At 39.1% G+C, this 22,103-nt stretch overlaps 1 protein-coding gene across 1 annotated transcript; it reads right to left on the bottom strand.

Moving 5' to 3' along the window:
• Positions 1-725: 725 nt before the first annotated feature.
• On the bottom strand, positions 726-20,830 carry LOC135471034 (uncharacterized). The gene is made up of 6 exons (XM_064750082.1): positions 20,761-20,830; positions 15,667-15,811; positions 15,245-15,390; positions 14,266-14,392; positions 10,582-10,726; positions 726-842 (listed from the first exon to the last, which is right to left on the bottom strand). The coding sequence occupies exons 1-6, from the start codon at positions 20,792-20,794 to the stop codon at positions 726-728; spliced, it is 714 nt and encodes a 237-aa protein (XP_064606152.1). The 5' UTR covers positions 20,795-20,830.
• Between the last annotated feature and the right edge of the window lie 1,273 nt (positions 20,831-22,103).

The following is a 22,103-nucleotide window of genomic DNA, read 5'->3' as shown; positions in this document are numbered from 1 at the left end:
CCGCCTGAATTCGTTATGAAGATAGGCTAGCATAACTTTACTGTCTGTAAAGAAGGAAATAGTCTCTGTTTACATCATTTGAAACTAGTTTTGCTGTCTGAACAGCTGGAGCTGCCGCACACAACTTAAGCCTCGGAAATGTGTGTCAATGTGTACGTGCAACCTTAGCGTTGTCAAGAATAAAGCTAAAGTTGTTACTAACGTCTTCTTTGATAGCAATTGCGGTAATTGCTTTCTCAGAGGCATCTGAGAAAACACGAACCTCTCTACGGATACAATTAGGATTTTAAATTAGGTCTGTTAATGTCTCTTTCCAGTATTGCCACTCGTACTCACGATCATTAGGAAGTGGTTCATCCCAGCCTTTAGTTTCTGACATCAGTTGCCGGAGAATGACAAAATTCCACAACGAGTGAATGGTTTAGGGCTCTTCGATACTTGCAATGTGAATATATCACAGTTCAAGTCTCACGTCAGGCCTAACCTAAGGTGTAATGGAACGGAGTTGTTGGCAAGATCCAAGTTTTCGGATCCATCGCGTGGTCATCCGGCGAAAAAGCTTCCATGACCTCGGAACTGTTTGAGGGAATCTTATGTAGACGCAAATTACCGTCCTTCTTCAGCGTCTGTAGAGTTCTCCTCGTGAGGTCAATGTCGGTGTCCGCCGTCGATTGGGCTGTCAGGGCATCGCCAGCATAAAAGTTGAGGTTGACGATTCACTAACTTCATGGCCAAATTCGGCGCTCCATGCCGTAGAGATGTGCCTCAAACCGTAGGTTGCCACTGCTGGCCATTCCCAAAGGCGTGGACGCACGTTCCTTCTCAGGGTTATTGTGTCGGAACTGCAGAACCCGAAGGTAATTCCTATGATCTTCTCTGACATAGAAGCTGTGAAACATCTGTTGGATGTCCGCAGTGACAGCAGTGTTTCAGTTCCGGAAACAAAGCAGGATTCCCAGGCGATCGGTTTCTCTTAGAAGCACGTCATTTAATGACACATCTTGAAATTTGGCAGATGAATTGATTGGGATTCTTCTCAATCTCGTAGAGGTGGTGGGAGCTCTGCATGTCCTTTGTCATGCTCTGCATTTCCTTTTGTATAAAGTCGATGAAATGTTGCCGCCTAATGGGGTTCCTCAACATTGGGTCCAGTGATGCGTCGACGTGTCGCACGAAACGGGAGGGGAACTACCAGGTTATCACCTGGTTACCATTCAAGCCTTTAAAGAGTTCATTTTCCATAATGTTGAGAAACTGCCTGTCTTCAGTGGACATCCCAGGTTTGTCATCACCCTTTGTAGTTCAGTGGACATCCCAGGTTTGTCATCATCCTTTGTAGTTCCAAAAACGGCTGATGATGATAGTAGACGGTGTCAAGTATATAATCACACTCATTACCGGCACACAATGAAAGTGAATAAGGGATGCCTTGGCCACCGATTTCAAACAGTTCAAAGAAATCGGATTTCGCTAGAGATATGTTGCTCTGGTCGTCCAGGATGGCATACATGTTTCTGGTCTTCTTTGGCTGTCCTTTGACAAGGACCGTTTTACCACACGACTTCCCACTGAACTTGTCTCCACAAATTTCAGTATAGTTGGATGACACAGTACCTGATATGGTTTCACTCTGTAGGGGAATGGTTTTATTGCTGTCATCGGAATTGCATGCCGATGGTTTGGCCTTCTGCTGAACAGCTGTTGGATGTTTATCACTTCCACATTCAGTGCAATTGATCGTCCCCCTACATGCCTTCGTGTGAGGACGATATACAGCAACTGAAGAATATACCACTGTCCTTCAGAAAGGTTTTCCGTTCTTCTATTGACTTAGACCGAAACCCTCTGCACTGATTTAAAGTGTGTCCCGTTTTGTGGACTGGACATTTGACGTGAATCAAGTGATGATTTAGAGTCATTGGTTACATCAATCTTCCTGGCATACTCTGCCTGTTTGTATTGGTGTGGCTATGTGTCCTTTCCTTCTGAGTGACTTCATAGCAGCTCGGGTCGTTTTTGATCTTGCACATGTCTCTGATGAAGTACACGAAATAAGAGAAAGGAAAGTAAGTCACGCCAAATTGCTTTTTGTAATGAGTGGCGTGATTTTTGCCATTTTTCTTGGAGATTGTAAGGCAATTTGCTGACAATTGGGGAAACTCCGGACGAAGCATCGAAGTTGGGGAGATTAAGGACGAAGCGTCGAAGTAAGGCAGTAACACCTTTTATTTTATGTCTTCTTTGATTGCTTCAATTACCGAAAAGATATTGGCCAAGTCATACAGTTTTTAACTGTGTTTATTAGTTTGTTTGGGGGAACTGCTGCAGTTTATATTTCAGAGAAGCCTCCGAGAGTTCAGGAGAACCATATCTTTCGTCGAGCCTGTCCCAAGCTCGCATCAGGCCTCGTGAGGATCATTGACACTGGAAGCTCGCAGACTGCGGCCATTCTTGACTCTGTTCCTAAGTATTTGACCAATAGGTCCAGTTCTTCCATGGCGGTGACGTTAAGCTCTACCATGATGTGGCTACTCCCAGCCTTTCAAATTGCATACGTTTCAGGTTGGTCATTTTAAGTACCCAATCGTGAAAGAAGTAGTTCCTTTATTAACAGCTGACTTTCATCAGATCAAAAGCTGGAAGAATGTTGGTATGTGACGTTACCTTTGGCGATGGCCTTGGTGATGGGGTGGTTTTGTCTGCCCTGGTGTTACTTTACGTTCTAGTATCCAGATTTCGCTTTTTACCAGCTTTTTTTTTTGCGGACTGAGAGACTCCACATTACCCTGTATATGTTGTGTGCTGTCCTCCACAGGTACAGAGAAGACGTTTCTCCATTGTTTCTCCTCTTTGTTTCTTCAAGTATTCGAGTTCGGCATCCAATTCTATTTGAATACAGGTGGACAGAGCATAAGCCATATGTTGTTGCTCAACGGTGAGTGCCTGTAGCTTGCGCAAGTGCGCTTCTCTCTTTACTGTATGCTGTTCCTGCTTGAACACCTTCCGCCTGTGCTCTCTTCTTGGCCAATATCGAACTTTGAATATCGAATTGCTCGAATATCTCGATTTGGATTTGTGACTTCTGGAATAGTGAAACTGTGTTTATACGGGTTTGGCGTTGCTGTATTGAGTTTTCAAATGATTTTTCAAGGTCTTTAACCATCGGCATGAGTGAGTCTATAGCCTGTAGACTTTCTAGTATGCTAGTTCTGTCCAGAAATGAGCAGTGTTGTTGTGACTGAGTACAGTAAGATTCATACAATTTACAATGTTACTCTCAGTTTCACATAAAAGTTCTACATTACCTGGACAAGTGGTAGCAAGCGAAAGTTGTTCCTGTACATTACTCCAAAGCTTTTGAAGTTTTGTCAATTTCCACAGTTGAGTAGTCCCCTAAAGCTGTCACCCCTTATCTGTAAGGCACCCGATGCGTGGTTGTTCTGACAGGTCAGGTGAGAGTCAATGTTAATACCAGGTAGTAAGGTTATTACTGCAGTTTGTTAACCTCAGTTTATAAACACACACTAAATACACACCGGTATCAGTGTCGACTGACGTGTAGACATTGTCCATTGCTCGTGTTTTTGTCTATGATGAGGTGAGACCAAACTGATGAGCTGTTATCGTATCGCCCGTGAAGTGCTAGCTATAGGAAAACGAGAAAATACAGGAAACAGTCAGCATCAGAGGTGATAGGCACGTTGTCGCATGAATCACGCATGGTAGATACGCACAATATCTCTCCACACGCGGAAGACTTCCAATCGGCTATATTTAAGTTTAGCTCTAATATGTGTTACAGAACAAAATCATTTCTGACATAACTCAGTATTTAAAATTGCATCATAATGCTTAGTTTTTGGTACTTGAAGTTGAAATTTGCATGCATTTGTCTTAAGATAACATTGATGAGGTGGACAAACTAGTTTCTGAAACTAAAAATAAGCTTTAAGATCGCATTTCAAATTTTGACTAAAGTCAGAAATGACTTTGTGGACTCGGCGTCTGGTCACATGTTAAATTAAACAAAGACACTGTTTAACAACTGTGAAGGTTGACAGTGGTATATAATGCAAATATCTGTAAAGGTTGAAGCAATTTACTGTACCTATATAATATTAACAATTTTAGTATCGGTCATATTTTACCCGGAGTCAATAGAGGTGGTCATAAAATTTAGCATTAACTTGTTAACTTGTCTAAGAAGATAGCTGATGATATACTTTAGCATCATTTGATCAGCACAAACGCAACGGCCATACAGTTTTTGAAAAAGATGGTATATACTATAACCAATTACTCAATAACTGCCTTGGGGTGTTCGTGATATTCCGTTTGACAGGGATCACATAGACTCTTACGCAGGTTCGTATGATACAACAAAGGCAACGAGACGATCCCTTTTCTCTCTGTAAATGAAAACAATCCCATGTATTAGGCATAATGATGCCACTAGCTATCGAACTGCACTCTCGTAAACTGGAGATGTTTCTTTATAGATATTCTCACAGTGCATAATGTTTGAATATGCTAGTATGTATACATAGCCATTATGTAAAATGTGTGTTACGTTCTTGGCAAAATCAGCTCGTCATTTTCAAACTGTATCTAATACTACTTAACCTGGGGCTAGGGGCCGTAAAAAGGCAGCAATGCTCATTACATCTGCATGATGCCTTTATGAACAGTTGCAATCAAAGCGCTACTGAGATACCTTGTTTTATTGTTATTTGACCTGGAACTCATTCATGGACTACGAATTTGAACTTTGATATGGAATTCATGCCTGGTATATCCAGTCTGCCCGACATTATTGAAAACTGATGACCGCTTTTCTTTTGCGTGTTACCGGCTTTATTTCCTGTTTATATAATTTCTCACATACCTTTGTCTTTGGGAGCTAGTATTAAACGTTGTTTTGTAAATGGATCTTGCGATTATCGGCTTGGAACGCCATTTACGGACTACGAATGGTATACGGATGTCGGACATGACGCTTATATTTAGTCGTTACATTTGTATCGTTTATAGGACTCCTGTACATGTAATTTCCTTTAAATAAATTAACTGACAATCAGCCGCAAGACACGCATGAATACGTGCTGTTTCATATGCTGTTTTTTTTTTAACGGATTACAAAACAGACCAAAGAAAAGCTGTATAAAACTACGCCAATCTTCTACAGGCATAGACTACTACGAAAGCTATGTTACACCCATGATTTGTGAGAAATTATAAGAGTTATTCCATCAAACACAGAACCTTCGCAAACAATCTGGACACTACTGCGTATTGTTTTGTTGTTTTTTGTCTTATTGATTTTCGTATAATGTTTCCAGAAAGAAGTGGTCATTAGGCCATAGAAAGATTTTCCATTCTAAATGAGCCATCGGTCTGACAATTTCCAGCTGTTTATTTTCCTGGCTATTTTGTGGTCGTTAAATTTCTTTAAATCTTGGCGTCGTACATAACATACATTTGTATACCAATCGTAAATCATAACAGAGGACCCCTTCATATCATAACAGAGGTGGCTTAACGGCTAGAGGGTTCGCTTCGAAGTCGAGAGACCCGGGGTCAAACCCAGCTTGGGTGAACTAAAGACTTTACAAATGGTACATGTTGCAGCCTCGGTGCTCAGCACTATGAGGTCTAGAGCAAAGAAACCGGATTGGTTTTCCCGGTGTCAGTATAATGTTACTCGGTAGGGTGTAATGTCTGGTGTGTTGGGCATGATACTTCAGTGACGGCAACACAATGGCGGCATGGACTCGCCCTGCCATAAGAACACACACTATCTATGTACACACACCTAATGGCTCTTCGTCGTCATATACTGAAAAATTCTAAATACGACGTTAAGTACGACGCAAAACCCAAAAAAATGAGTATACATGGTCTAACAACTGCTATACAGTAAAAAACATGTATATTGTCGCATGGTACATACGTAGGACCTTTCGACAGATTTCTATCCATGTAAAAGTCACCTTTTAAACTGTCCTTTTTATCGTTAATGGGGCACGGCAGGAATTCATTCTTTCAAATTGAGGCGCCATATTGATTCAAGCAAATATTCTTTTATTTTCCCTTCTATACCTGTATATACAATTATGAAGGGGATCTAAATGTTACAAGAAAGGCCTTTTTTTGGCTAATTTGTTTGTCAAACGCAGGACGTTGTGTTCTATAAATACATTGAGCATGACCGATTTATATCCTGTATCAGTCAACTATTAAATAAAGAAGTTTGCTATTACTTTGATCTCTGAGCGATAATCAAGCTCTTTCTCGAGCAACTGTCATGCAGTTTATCAGGACTAAAGTTGAGGCAGCTGATTGTTCTTCGACTGTCAAATCCCAGAACTCAAGTGATGGAATGAAATGACATTAGTGACACTAAATGGAGATATGACATGGATATTATCTAACGTCAAGTGGCTTCAGTAGATACAGCGGAAAAATAAACTACAGTTGTGGTCGATAAAAGTTGGTCATTAAACGCCGAAGTCATAGCCGCTAAATGTCAGACACAAATTTTGGCCATTAAACATTTAATAATGTAATAAAAAAATAGTTATAACACCATCTGCTTGGAGTTCGGGTCTCCTGTGAAGATTACTATTCTCAATTGATAGTTAAGGGAATGGATTTTAGCTGCAGTGGATCTATTTGGAAGTGATCTAAAGTTCCACAGATTTGTCTTCTTGGCCAAGTGGCATTTTGCCAAGTTCATCAGTTAAATATGTTACCTACGAAGAAATATTTTAGAATTCGCTGAGGGATATTGTCATGGAACTGTAATTGTTTTCGACATCCCACAACTAATGATCTATGCACCAGCGCAATGTCAACCTTTGAAAATATATTCATCGATGCTAGTTGAGAACATTTTGCAAAACCAGGTAAAGCATATAGCTTAACGAAGTCATAGAACGGGATCAGTAGTTATTGTAGATATGCCGCTCTACACTATATACCTATTTTTTCGCACTCGAAGTCATATAAGTGGAAGATTAAGGCGTTCGACACGAATCAATCACTCAATCAATAAATCAGGAGCAATCATTTAGATTACTTGATATACTTTCAAGCCTCTAAAAACCAAGTATTAAGAGTGTATTTCGAGAGAATGGATGAGAAGTGTGAGACTGTCTATGTATGGAGTCTTGGAATATTTAAACTGCACAGAAAAAGACTCTATTTTCTTTGTGACTACTGCAATTTGTTTGGGAATATTCTCTGTGGAAATAATTATAGTTGGCTTACCATAAATAAACAGTTTCGCACTGCAATCACATTCTTATTCAGGGCAATGACATCGCTTGGGAAAAGGCGGATGCACAACATAAATCTTTATACTGAGATCGAAAATTCAGAAAATATCAATATCAGTATAAGAAATCCGGATTGAAGTCACTTGTTTAAAGATAGTCATCAAAAGGAAAATGTTACATCTGTTATGTCCTGACTTACCTTTATATTCTGAAGAATACATATATGTATTTATATTTGTGCCACGCAAGTATAAATAAACCTCTAGGGGCTTCATGGGGGCTCCGTGGCCGAGAGGAATTCATTTAACAGAGATTTGTAGTTCGACGTAATCTCATCGTGTATAATAGTGCTGTTGGGGATTTTTATTAAGTGGGATAGTGCCGTGATGCATTTGTCAAATGCAATATCACCTTATCCAACAGAGGACTTTATTATCAGAAAGTGCAATGTCATACAGTTCTACTCGACGTTAGTCTAGCCCGACCAGTCATACTCAGTTTCATGATTCATTTCCAAACGACGGATCTTACATCCTCATTCCATTTGATATCGTGCTGCGGAACAATTCCATGATGTTTGTGCGAATAAACAATCCTCAGCTCTACACCATCTCGATGCAATTTTAGAATGTGAGAGGTCATTTTTTTAGAGATGAAGATATGATGAATACAGACATTTTCATGGCAACAGTTCTTCAGTTAAGTAAGATAAGATACAGTATATGTATTATGTGAAGTCATTTTCAGTCAAGTCAGGGTGAGGGATTCAAAATGTAAGTAATCATAAAATGAGCGGTAGAAGTTTGCTCAATGAAAAAACCAGCTAAGTCACAAGTGAACTTTCATCTCTGCATCTGGTGTCACCAAGATGTGTCATCTATGTGTTTCTTTATTGACAGTTGTTCTGCAGTAAGGAATTTTATTATAAACGGCGACGTACTATTTATGCGAAAAAAATCAACGTTGGACTAGAATCTGGTGTGTTGTTTGATAATTTTTAGTGCACTTCTATGCTTGTCTATATTTTAAACATTTTATCTACAGTGCCACATACTTAATATTGCAACGTTCATATTTATTTCTTTATTTATTTATTTATTTGATTGGTGTTTTACGCCGTACTCAAGAATATTTCACTTATACGACGGCGGCCAGCATTATGGTGGGAGGAAACCGGGCAGAGCCCGTGGAAAACCCACGACCATCCGCAGGATGCTGATAGACCTTCCTACTAACGTTCATATTGCACTTGGGCATTAGCAACATAACTTTACCGTGACCTCGTGTTTTTTCAACCATTGAGAAGACATTTATATGCAGCAATACTTTCCCTCTCACCTCCATTTTTATACATTTGTTTGTTTCTGTAAATACATTATAGCTCCTACTCCATTTGTCTTTTACTTCACCTTCCTTCACCGTTATTTTGTAACTCAAAATTTGGATTCAACTATATTTTAAGTAGATTTTCTATATGTAATAGTCTTTTTAGTTTTTTGCCTCAAAAATCCACTAGTTTGCTAATACAAGTCGACTGTTTATTATTGACAAGTCTAGAATTACTGTAGCATAGTTAATTTTGCTAATAAAGTTGCACTGCTGCTGTAAAAAAAAATTAAAAACTGCTGCCAAATTATCAAATCTCGGCCAAAACTCTTTATTCTCTTTATTCTAGCACCAGTCATAAGAAATGTTACTACCTTGTTTTCAGCAATTAATGTTTATTAAAGTTAAAATTGAATCGTACAATGTCTGTTGTAAACTAAACTGGAGGATCGTTCACGCTTCGGCACCACACAAAAATAGAACTCGTGCACATCAACGGTATTCATTCAATAACCTAAAAGTGTTTTTTCATTGAAGCTAGACCTGTCCCAGTGTTGCGATGAAAATATTCATCTGATTGGTGTTTAATCCCGACCTCGATGATTAGAAAACCGTGCAGAGCTCAGAGGAAAGCCCCATACCAGCTGTCAGACACACCTCCTGGCGTAAAAGCACGATTGAACCATTGGATTAGAACATGATGGGGCCTATTTATTTATGTTTATTTGATTGTTACTCAAAGCCATACTAAAGTAGTTTGGTGGGTGACAGAATCGGAGATCCCAAAATAAACCAACGACTTTGAGTAAGTCACCGACGAACATTTCCATATATGACGTACATATATGACGCACAGTATATGACGTACATATATGACGCACATTGTATGACGTAAGTATATGACGCACACAATATTGATGGAAGACCAGCTGTCTTCAACAAACATTAGACAGCGCAAACAGCCAGACTGGCGACGCCGAAAGCTCCACAAGCAGTTAAATCAAGAAAACCCGCACCTCGTGTGTCCTAGCTGTCATGACTAGACCACGGCCGCTCTCTGCCTGCATTGTACTGTCAGTAAGAACTTGCCCTTTAAGATCCATTTTTTATCTACGCACTAAACGTTACGACGGTAGACCATTGCGCACTGTGCATGTTCTGCTACCGCCTTCCTTACCTGATCAATATCGAGTAGGTGGCGCATATATGTACATCGAATCCAGAGCCGTCTTACCAATATATAAATAAATACAGCTCCTTATACTTGTCTACCCTGAAAACCTAGTATGGAGAAACAGGAATCTCTGTTTAATCTTTACAAGTTTAATTAATTCACACCTGTCATTTTATTTATCATAGAAATCGCACTGATTAAATCTTATACGCCACATTTTGGTCACTAAGCTAACTCATAATACTTAGCTCACGTTTAACAGTTAAATTCGTTCCAAAAACAGAATGTAACAGTGAATGACCACTATAATATAAGACAGGTAGGAAATTCGACCAAGAGAAAAAAATGTGTTTTACATGCACCTTTAATGAGGAAATGCATACTTCGTACATTCACTTTACCAGATGCAGTTAACATTCTCATGTCAAGTTTCCAAGGCAACGTTCAATTAGTTTTTTGTTCCGAAATATAGTCCAAGGTCTGAACATAGATTTGTCATGTAACTCTTACATATGTGTCCTGACTTGAACAAAGCAGGTGCACAGGCTATTACTAGTCTGTGATAGCACACATATGTCACCTCTATATACAGAAGACCACAGAGCATGTCAGAATTCACAGAGATCCAACGCAGCCGAGCCACTCAATGATCCAGGATGCATCACCATCATGTTGCTTGTCCATGTACTGGTCGCATTATGCAAGTTGCCCTTATTCCTCAAATTACGGTGGTAGCTAAAATTACCGTTCACTAGCGAGCAAGAAGGTAAAATAACCCAGCAGAAACGTATACACTGAAAATGCCTTTAAATCAGGGACAAATGTTGTGGCAGAATTGCACATAGGAGGAGTTAATCCCCCCATGAAACTGACCAGAAGGTCGGCTACTCCCGGGTTACAACTGTGCCGAACGGGTCTCTCTATACATCCTGATGTCGCCCAAGAATATCTGTAAAACAATCACATTTCCAGTGAATACACAGCTTGAAGATAGTAAATTAAGCAAGTACCATTTTCAAAGTCTTTGGTATGACCCTATCCGGTATAACACATTTTTATTTGTCAGATCTAAGCCTCCGTCACTTTCCAAAACCACATAAAACACATGTTCTTTGTGAATGCGTAAGGAATAACATAAACAAAATATACAAATCGTATTCTCATGAATCGTTAGTCAAGAAAGACCTACTTCAGAAAGCAATGCACAAAACAACTCAGACTAAAACCGAACAGATATACAGAGCTTTGCATGAAATCACGGATTTTGGGGATGATCCCATGTATGCTTGCGAAATCATTATAGAAATTATTATAGAAAGACAGTATATTGGAATTGTTTTCACAATGCGTTCAGTTTGGTTGATACATGTAGCTTTGGGCTATCCATTGTACACACCTGTGAATAATATTCGTACAAACGGTCATATTAGCTTTTAATTCTTGACTTCTAATCGCCTTTCTGCATGAAAGACTTAATACCGGTTAGTTGCTTTGACTGAATTCCTGGTACAGAGTATTGATTTTCCTTCGTGTGAAGTATATACGGAGACGTGAATCTCGTAAGGGTCGACATTCCAGAAGTCAAACAGATTGGAAGGCAGTAATTGTTAAAATACATGAAAGCCTTTCCTTAATTTGAGGCCGGCTTTAAGCTTTATTGAAATTCCATAACAGGAGTGTAGCCAGTGGAAAAACACAGGTTGGTTTCATTGCAAATAACCATTGATCACCGATGGTTGATCGCGCGGCGACAGGCACACAACCACTTTGAGGCCGTTTATATATAAAGCTACATAACGCTATGACAAGTTACTTAGACATGTAATTCGACAGTTGCAGATTAAAGATATCTGAAAACGCGACTGGTAATCTATGTCATACGTAAGAGGAGTTTAATAATTAAACATTTCTTTCATAACCTTTCTTTTCATAAACATTTCATTTCTTTCATGAATACAATCTGAATACTAGAAATCGACCTCCTTCCATTCCATTGCCTTATAAATCATTCATATTGAAATGACACTGATGGGTTTAAAAGACATAAATCTTTTTTGAATATGAATATTAAGAACCTTGGTGAACGGGAACAGGCTAAATCGTTTGTGTGAATAGAACATGTTTTCGTGTATTTCTCTTCAAATTTCTTTTTGTGTCTAATTGTGCCTTGTGCCTTGGACCTTGTGCCTTGTGCCTTGGACCTTCTCCTATTTATTAATTAGTTACTTCACTTTCCGTTACAAGCATGTCAGAGTTTACCGATATTCAGTTATCTGCCGAATTGACCCATGTCTTCACACGAAATTATAGTATTTATATTTTCAGAAATATAGCATATGTCATTTTGTGGAAAGATGGGAAGTAGAAAAAGGTAACAGATAACGCCTGAATTTTTGATAGTGTAGTAGAAGATTGATACGTGCATGTTTGTAGTATTGACCAGGTTCGGGGTTTGTAAAGGGTACAGCTGGTAGTAAAATCGAAATTTGTCCGCTTTCACAATCTGCGTGACTCGGGCAATGCAGAGCCACCGCCAAGTACAGCAGACTGAATGAATGTAATGTTTGCTTCCCTCCTCGTATGTTGATCGTTCCACACTGGCACCGCGTATACACCAAACAAAACCCAGCAACGCATTAGGCCGTGCGGCTATCTGTGATGAAAATCTGGTTCAATAGCTTCGTTGTCGATGTCAGTCCCGCGCCCTAGTTTAATTGCCAATGCTCATGTGATACTTGCGATCTGCCTTGTTCGGCATAGGTCTGATGCCTGACCCTGGACACTCATTACGGGAGCGAACTCGATGTCGAAATCACCATTCAGGACAGATTTGTAAAATGATGAAGCTAAAACAGTCCCTGTGGACCCGTTCTTGAACAAATTTGGATGCATTTACATACTAGCGCAGAAAAGAAGATTATCTGACCAACTAAACGAGAACTATATAAAGGATCTGATGGTCCCAAACATTATTCAAAATATAAATATAACAACATAACAAGAATGGAATCATTTAATATCGTTTACACTTTACATGCGAGACTGGTCTTGAATTAGCAAGTTTCAAAAGTGCCCATTCTAACCACATCATAGTCTGTCGCCTAGAGAAAACATGCAAGTCGAAAGCGAAAATTCAGTATTGTTAAAGTTCAGCTCCTGGGCAGTTGAAACATCTGGAAACATATGGATGTAGTGGAAGAAAGCGGGAATTAAGTACCAGTTAAAACTTAATACAACTCATTATTTTAACACCAGTGTTTTACTCATGCCAAACCGCTTTCAAAAGAATCATTTACCTCAGATCTGACATTTGAACACAAAGCTTATAGTATTTATTTGCAAATAGTATTTTAGTCAAGATATTGTAGAGGTACAATATACCACAACTTAATATTATTGATGAAAAACTTTAACAGCTGCAGACTATGCACGACGAACCTATTCTCAAGTCTTTAGATGCCATCCACCAGGAAGTGTGGAAGTGTTCAATAAATGCAATTGTGCCAGGATTTAAAAACCGTCTGTTTTTAAAAAGCCATCAACTGCAGAAAACGTGCATCGGTAGTACCTGAAGACGTCTTACAAATGGACCATAACGGCAATGGGGGATACATCTCATGCCAGCCGCCATTCGGATTCCCCTTTTCTTTCTGCAAGCCTTCGACAGAATTTAGTACACTGAATTTACATAGTCTATTAAACGTTTTACTGTTTTACTAAAAGCACATTTACATGAAAGTCATGAAAGTCTTTCAAACCAAGCAAATTTAATACGCAGAAAGAGATGACTGTTGCCCAACAAGAGTCAAAGTTGATCATATTTAACGATCGATGTTTGTATGTTTTAAATGTAACCAAAATTCAGTATTAAGCATTTTTTGCATCAAGTAAATTTAAAAACACTAAATATGTACTGTGTGCGACTATTTAGCTGTGCCCATTACTGACAGTATAGTTTTCTAGACGTACGTCCTCAGGTTTCACTGCAATTGTGCACAGCTGGTACGTCTTAAACACAACAGTGATTATGTTAAATTCTAGAGTGTCGAAAGTTTCCTTTCGCCATCATTTGTCAAAGTACTATTCGGGAAATATATCCGCTTGACATTAAGAGTAGAACTGGTGGACGTGGCTAAAGCTTGTTCATGATTTTCTCACAAATGCCTTTTTTCATTTAGGTAGAACGGTTGAATCAAGCCATCGAGGGTTCTAGCTGGCGAAGCGCGGCTGTTTATCTTGAACGTTTGATTCCTCTACCTTTAAATGTTGCTAACCCCGAGATAAAATGAAACATCGTGCTGCTCTTTCAACACATAGGCCGTTGATTGGTATTTACGCCCGTGAGGAAAATTTACTGTTTACTGTTCAAGTTGCAGAAACGTAATCGGAATTTCCAGATGGTTTTGTTTTCACAATACACTGAACCAGTATAGTGGGATTGTGAAAATCATACAGAGAACTAATTCTCCAATGGAATAAATTCCTTACTTGCAATATTCCTTGATGATATCTTGAATTTCATTCAAACTGTTGTGAAAACGCTTGTATTCTTCGTCTATGCAGCTCTGGATGCGAATATTCTGAGTTTTCATACACTCGCTGGAATTTGCATATACTGTAAGGAAACAAAAATAAACGTTGTTGAACATTTACACTGCGTTATCAAAGACAGGACTTTTGTCTTTTGTCAAATTAATCCTTCATTACTTCATCAACAAATTCTGACAACACTGTATCATATGTGCATGAGCAGTAAAAGGCGTGATTAGGTGTGAGTCGTGGCAGGGCGAGTCCAAGCCCCCAACATCATGCCACCAATACACTGAAGTATTGTACTGAGGACACCAGGCATGACGCCCCATCCTTTCTCATGACAGTGACACCGAGCCAACCAGTCCTGTTTCCTTGCCCTAACCTCCCGGTTCTGAGCGTCAAGCAAGACAGCAGCAAGTACCATTTTAAACTTGAACACAGTTTGATCCCAGGCCCCGGGATCACGACGCAATCTTACACTTAATCAAAAGTTCAAATCATTATAAAATTGTTATTTCTTATATACAAGGTCAAAATATTGCTTGGCAACATAAATTCTGGGTAAATTATTGTACGGCAAACTTCAGCTAAAATGGTGAAAATGAACATACCACGATTAATGATTGAAATTTTAACCTAAGTCTAAGATCGGTTGGTGATACCAAAGCCCAGTCTCCAGACTTCGAGGCGAAAGCACTAACCGTTTGGCCACCGAAGCGATGTTCAAAGTAAGGTTTGTTATTGTATTCGTCAATATGCAAATGCAATACCCGAGTTCCATCGTGCAAAACTTGGAAGGAACTGATGAACTTCATGAATTCACAAACTCTATTATCTTTCAATGATAAAAACCGAAATTCTCGGATGTTTGATAAATTTGATATTATATCTATTGCACCAAACGATGAGTATAATGGTCATAGCAAAAACATACTTTCCAAACGACGACATATATCCGAAAATGCTGACCGAATGGCGACAACACTGACAAGTTTGTTCAAAACTTCGACGTCCTTTTTATTATTGCAATTGGCAAACAGTGATTCCACGCATAACGTCACACGTTCGAACCCACCGTTCCTAAAACACACATAAAAAAAAAAACAAACATCATATAGCACATCAGTCAAATGTGGACATAAGAATATCTAAAGCCTAAGTTAGGTTTTACCATTTACGTTATAATTCTAATCTTTCTATAAAACGTTTCCATGTATACAAATGTTCGAAGTATAGGTCTTTCTATATACATTTCTTTTCTACGTTTGATCAGCTTCAGAAGTACAAAGTTGTCTATATTATATAAAAGGTCAACACTATAAGGGAAATGTAAAACACCTCATTGAGGATTATTACCAGCAATTTCCTTCAAGTATATGTACGTCTCCGCCAGCTATTGTGGATTGGCCTTCGAAACTTGTCACGTTCGCTAGGCAGGAAAACACTTCCGTTACTACATCATATGGGCACTGGGACAAGTCCGCTGATGGGATTTGGAGAGCTGTCAAAATAAGCATATGCATTTGAATATCCATATATACCGTTCATTTCAGGTAAGCATGTCACCAATACTTTACGATGGAGATACTTACCCAACAACAAAATAAAAATAATGTACGGCCATTTGATGTATTTTTCTGAATAGAACAGTGTGTTGTGTGTAACTTGTGTCTACGCCCTTATATGACACATTCGCTTTCAATTCAGCCCATTGTAAATGGTCTACTGTAGTCAATCATCATGCACTGTACATGTCAAGTTTCTACCAGACCACAACCCTGTCAGTCGTCAGTGCCCTTACGCTGTATATGCCAAGTCCCAACCAGTCTACAGCTCCGTCAATCGTCAGTGCCCGTACACGGTAGATGCCAAATCCCTACCAGACTACAGTTCCGTCAATCGTCAGTGCTCGTACACTGTATATGCCAAGTCTCTACCACACTACAGTTCCGTCAATCATCAGTGCCAGTACACTGTACATGCCAAATCCCTACCAGACTACAACTCTGTCAATTGTCAGTGACTCTACACTGTAGATGCCAAATCTCTACCAGACTACAGCTCCGTCAATCCTCAGTGCCCGTACACTGTGTATGCCAAGTCATTAGCAGACTACAGCTCTGTCAATCATCAGTGCCTGCGCACTACATATACCAAATCCCTACCACGTTACAGCTCTGTCTATCATCAGTGTTCATACACTGTATAGGCCTACTCCCTACGAGACTACGCCAACTCCCTACGAGACTCTAAATCTTCAGTGCCCGTACGCTGTACATGCCAACCATTGTGCATGTCAAGTCCTTGTCAAACTACAGCTCTGTCTATCGTTAGTGCCCGTACACTGTATATCCCAAGTCCCTGCCCAACTACAGCTTTGTCAATCGTCAGTGCACGTACACTGTATATGCCAAGCCCCTACCAGACTACAGCTCTGTCAGTCATATGCCTGTACACTGTATATGCCAAGTACCTACCAGGCTACAGCTATTCACATAATTTAAAACCTGTTGGCACGCGTCTACAGATGACTTCCGTCGGCAGGTGTAAAGTGTAAAATCAATCAAATCTCAGATAGCTCTTGCCACCAAACAGTTGTACCCAGGAAACGAGGAAGAATTCTCACGAACACGTCTATATTTCCCAAGTACAAAACAATGATGATGTTAAAATTTAAAAACAGTATTTCGTTTTCATTATGGTGATAGGAGAGTAATTACCAATTGCCATGGTCATCAGCATGAGCGTACAGCAATTATATTTTCCTTACCACTAAATACAACAAACGACACATAGAACAGAGAGTAAAACCAGAGCAGTAACAGTGTCTAATAATTGACAAATGGTCACATGTTAAATACCGCCTTTCGTCAATTTACCTCAGTTAGGTTTTTATTTATAACTATTCGTGTAACTACTTAAATAGTAGAAAATTACACCCACCCACCCCCCCCCCCCCCCAGCACCATGGTTTACGCAGAAATACATACAATACACCGTGATGTTAATTACAGTTTATTAGACGTAATTTCTAAAATTTCTCATAGTATATCGGCTTACTTGAATTTATATTGGCAAGCAATATTTTGACCTTGTCACCTAACAAAACAATTTTAAATTGATGTAAAATTTTCATTATAGTCTAAGAATTCAAGTCTAAAATTCATTTCCCTGGTAACCTTTTCTGTGCTTTCTAAGAGACCGTTCTTTTCTTTCAGATCTTTTAAGATGTGGATGCTGTCTGTTATATTTTCCGAGTTCATTACGTTTGCACATAGGTGAGGCGATATGTCGTTTTTATATTTCTTACTTAATGTTAGAGCGTCCGCTTCGGGACCGGTAGATCCAGGATCAATCCTTGATCGAGTCACACCTAAGACTTTAAAAGAGGAAGTTGTAACTTCCTCGCTTGGCGTTCAGCATGCAGGGGATAGTGCAACGACTGGTTGACCCGTATCAGTATAATGGCTCGGGCGGGGCGGCTTACTTGCCTTCGGTAAGTCGTCTCAGTGAAGCAGCACTAAATAAAAGAGCGGTGGAAATCCGTCCTGCATCAAGGAGGCACATTACACGTACATGCACCCTAATGATTCCTTCGTCGTCATATGACTGAAAAATTGTTGAGTACGACGTTAAACCCCAAGCACTCACTCACTCACTCAGTCGAGCGTTAAGACTATCTAGATGCGGCATTCTACTAGTACGATTATTAACTAGATGGTCACTGACTAAATAGTCATCCATCTAGCACACTCATTCCATGTCACCAGGCTGCTTTTACTAGCCACTTGCTACATTTTGGCTACATGTATGGATAAATTAACTGTTGTAGACATACCAAACATCAACAACCAGAGCTACAAGATTCTAAGTCAGGCAATCAGTCAGTTTAGTCCGCATGTAACAGCTATGTAAATTCTCAGAGAACTCTTCCACAAGGAATTCATGTTCGTACATGCAGCTTATGATAAATGACTAGTTCCATATTGGGACATTTACAGCTAGTTATGGGATAATACAAATTATTTATATCTGTGTAAAAGAATCGAGAACAGATTATTCTGCCAAAAATGACAAAATAATGCTAACTTAAGGTGTCAATAGTGACATTTTTTTAAAATAAATTACCTTTAACTGCACTTAACTGTTTAATTAATTTGATTGATTGATTGATTGAGCGATTCATTGATTGATTATGCCTATCATGTAGGTCGGTTTCATAGGTGGACCATACCAACGCCTTTTGGCAAGTAACTGAGGAACTTCATGCCCATCAAGAGTATCCCTAGTTGAGAGGTGTATATGTTATCTTGTCACAGCTCATGGGCTCATGGGTGTTTCTAACCACTAAGCTTTGAAATTATACCCTGTGTATAAATATCCTCATTATGCGTTAAAGTGAAGCGCTAACATATTTCTATTTCCCCCAAAATATCGTCGTTTCCTTGATTTGTAAAACGATGCTTGTGCAAGAATTAATATCCTTAAGCATTCACCACATGATTTTCTGAATTACTAGTTGTGGTTGTAAAAAAATTACAGTATAAATTACTGATTTGTTGATGGCTAAAAAGAATTGATTTCAACGCTTACTTAGTCATAGATTCGAAAAAAGTCCAGCGGAGAGTAATCAGTAGCTTATGTTGGGAAATGTCCAAGAAAAAGCAATTAAATAAGGTAAGATTATTTGGATCATAAAACACTGACTACGATTAAATGTCTGCGCCAAAAAGAAACACAATCAGTTCTACAACACGAAATACTGTTTCATCCTTGTATTAGGTGACGTACATGGAATTATTTAATGTAAAGATGAGCTTTACTATGTTAAACCAGTATACAGATGGCGCCTGTCATGTTCACGTTGTATAACTGTTGTGGAACGTATACTGAGATAAGGCAATCAATCACCTTGCCCATCACACAGGAAAAATGGAAAACTGATTGATGTGCACCATACATCATAATGCCTACCCAGCGAGCTACAATGAGCATTTACACAATAGGCGTCTCCTCCTGAGATCGCTTATTTTCTGGCTGGTTTATGTTGCATTCTTGAAATACCAATTCGTCGCTAGTGACTGACGCTTGCCTCTGGAACCTCTGGTGGAATTTCCATAGGCGTTCTATAACACTCTTCATTCGATACGGCTACCATGTTAAACACGCAAATATTAATAGGCGTGTTGTAACCGTATGTAACTTGGTGTAAGATGCTTAGTGTAACAAATAAAATCACATAACATGAAACCTTATCTTCATACAGGTGTTTAAAACATGAAGATGATATATATGACACGTCAAAAGGTTTGCCAGTAACTTGCCAAAGGTCAGTTCATAACCCTGGTTTCCTTGACTCATAAAACTGACAACCTTCGTACAAGATAAATATCCTTTAAATAATAACAATCTAATGAGTCAATATAAACATGAAAAATAATCAAACTTTATGAACCAGTATTAGAGTTTCACGCCTTTAGTCTTTCCCTTTTCTTGAGTGGTTTATTAGTTATTAAGTATTGGTTGAAAATAAGCAAGCTATACCGTAATAGTATATTAGCAACCGCTTATATATCTCTGATCTCTTTTCTCAAGGACTCTTATCTCATATAACGTTATTCTGTCGAGGTTAATGCAGCTATAACTACCTATTTACATCTATCCACACCCATCGACAGATACAATAAGATTTGTCAGCCTTTCTGACGTGCAGTGAAGACTTAATCCAAGTACAGAGTTTGTCATCTCACAGTTGTGAGCTACTGTCGTTCCAACCCCATTTGTCGTACATCTTTTTGTTTTCTTTTGATTTTTATAGTCTTAGCTCAGGTTAACTAATTTAACCGCATACAGTGAGGAGACCAATACACATGTCCATCCATGTATAACACACCCAGTATGAATGTTCATCCCTTAAGTTATAGCCAGGTCCGCATCTCAAGGTCGTTTTGGTAATATTCAAGTGGCCATAGAAGTTGATCTTGCCAATGAAGTTACCTTATGGGCCCGTGCCAAGGTAAAAATGGACGATAATATAACTAATTTACAACTCATATGGTCATGTGTCACGGTCCCTTATGAACAGTTTATACATATAATATTGGTTTTTTGAACAGTATCCATCCGGGTTATCCAATAAATGAGCGAAAATAAAAATATATTTTTTTAATAAAATGTTTAGGGCGAGATTCTTGTTTGATGATATTGTATGTGATCTCCATCTTCTAGTACGTCTTGTGCTGTGCAAGAGAATTTCTACATGTATAGCCTTCTATATACCAATCACAACCACAACTGCAGGTAATTTACACACGATGAATAATATTTCATCACTATTCATGAGGAATAGTAATGTATCAAAACCCACTTTGATGATGTAAAGTGCTGGTACTATGACATCGAGATGGAATTATACGGTGACATTACTAAAACAAGGAGATCAATGCTTACCTATAAAGATTAGCATCAGGTTAGGGTTCAGCATCTCTACTTAGTTTCCAGATGAGCACAGGGCTTTTAGTTGATGTACTCAGCTGTGCAGTCCAGTAGGGGCGCGGTATAAGACTACCGACTTCACATCTCTTCTATAAACACAGTGCAGCCTATTAGTGAGTCTTGTGCTGCAGAAAGTCTCTCACATTTATAAAGCAGGAGAATGCTCTTAGAAGTCCATCATACGGAATTAGACATCATGAGGTTCTGCTATTTCTGCAACGAAAATGAAGAAAACATATTGTTTAAATTACAGTGTCCATGGAAAGCGGCCCCGGCCCACCAGATCAAAGTTCGTTCAGTGGTTCCGTGTATTATAAGGCGAAATTTCAGGACTTTCAACAAATTTCGTTTGTTTACAGTTTTTACAGAGCTTCAAAGAACCATTAATGTACTATCACCAATGGTCTAATTTATTGTCTGGGTGATCTTGCAAAACAAAATTAACACTGCTTTTGTCATGCCGTAATACTATATAGGCGAACTAAGACGTAATACTATATAGACTGCAATCGCACAATTTCTATAATCTTACTTTGCCTTCAGTAAACATTCTATTTACGCACTTCTCGTTTCTCGCTTACATTATTCTTCTTTCGTTGCCAGTCACTGTAACAGACCTGGGCCTTGCTACGTAGTTCCCCAAAGGCCAACAATGAAGAGTTAACAAGGCCGGATTGATTTAACCTCACCTAAATCTTCTGTGAACTGCCATTATCACTAGCTTCCGTCAAAGACAAGATCGAAACGGGCAGGAGAAATCGAAGTCTTGACTAACAGCGCAGCGTTTTCGAGAAAATGACAACCACTGTGTGTACACTAGTACGAGTGTCTTGATGAAAGGGAATGTGTGATCCATCCACAATCACCCATCCCTTCCCTGTTCTTTGTAATACTCACAGGCTTAGTAATCCATTTATCACAATGGCTCGCGGTACTTTGATGCACCAGACCTCTGGTGACAATCTCTCTACTCACAATCCGTTATCTCTGTTACACTTAAAATCTAATTCTCAAAGGAACCTGTGCTGCATGTTCGACGCATGACCTGCCATTATAGAGTATATGTACGTACTGTGATGTATATTAGATGGCATTAAATTAAGAACGGCAGGATTTGGACCTACTGTGTTCCAAAAGCATGAAAGCTTTTTAAAATATTAATCAGTGAAGGTGTACTCCGACTAAACTTTCATGCCCCAAACCGTCGTAAGTACGGACCAAGGCAGAGATTATGATAAATACTTCAGACATTCAATAATAATGAAGCGAACAAAGATACCAGAGCCATGGGAAATAAT

This window comes from Liolophura sinensis, chromosome 7 (genome assembly GCF_032854445.1).
Source record: "Liolophura sinensis isolate JHLJ2023 chromosome 7, CUHK_Ljap_v2, whole genome shotgun sequence".
In the NCBI taxonomy this organism is placed as follows: Eukaryota; Metazoa; Mollusca; class Polyplacophora; order Chitonida; family Chitonidae; genus Liolophura; species Liolophura sinensis.
This window is presented reverse-complemented; position numbering and strand designations above follow the sequence as displayed.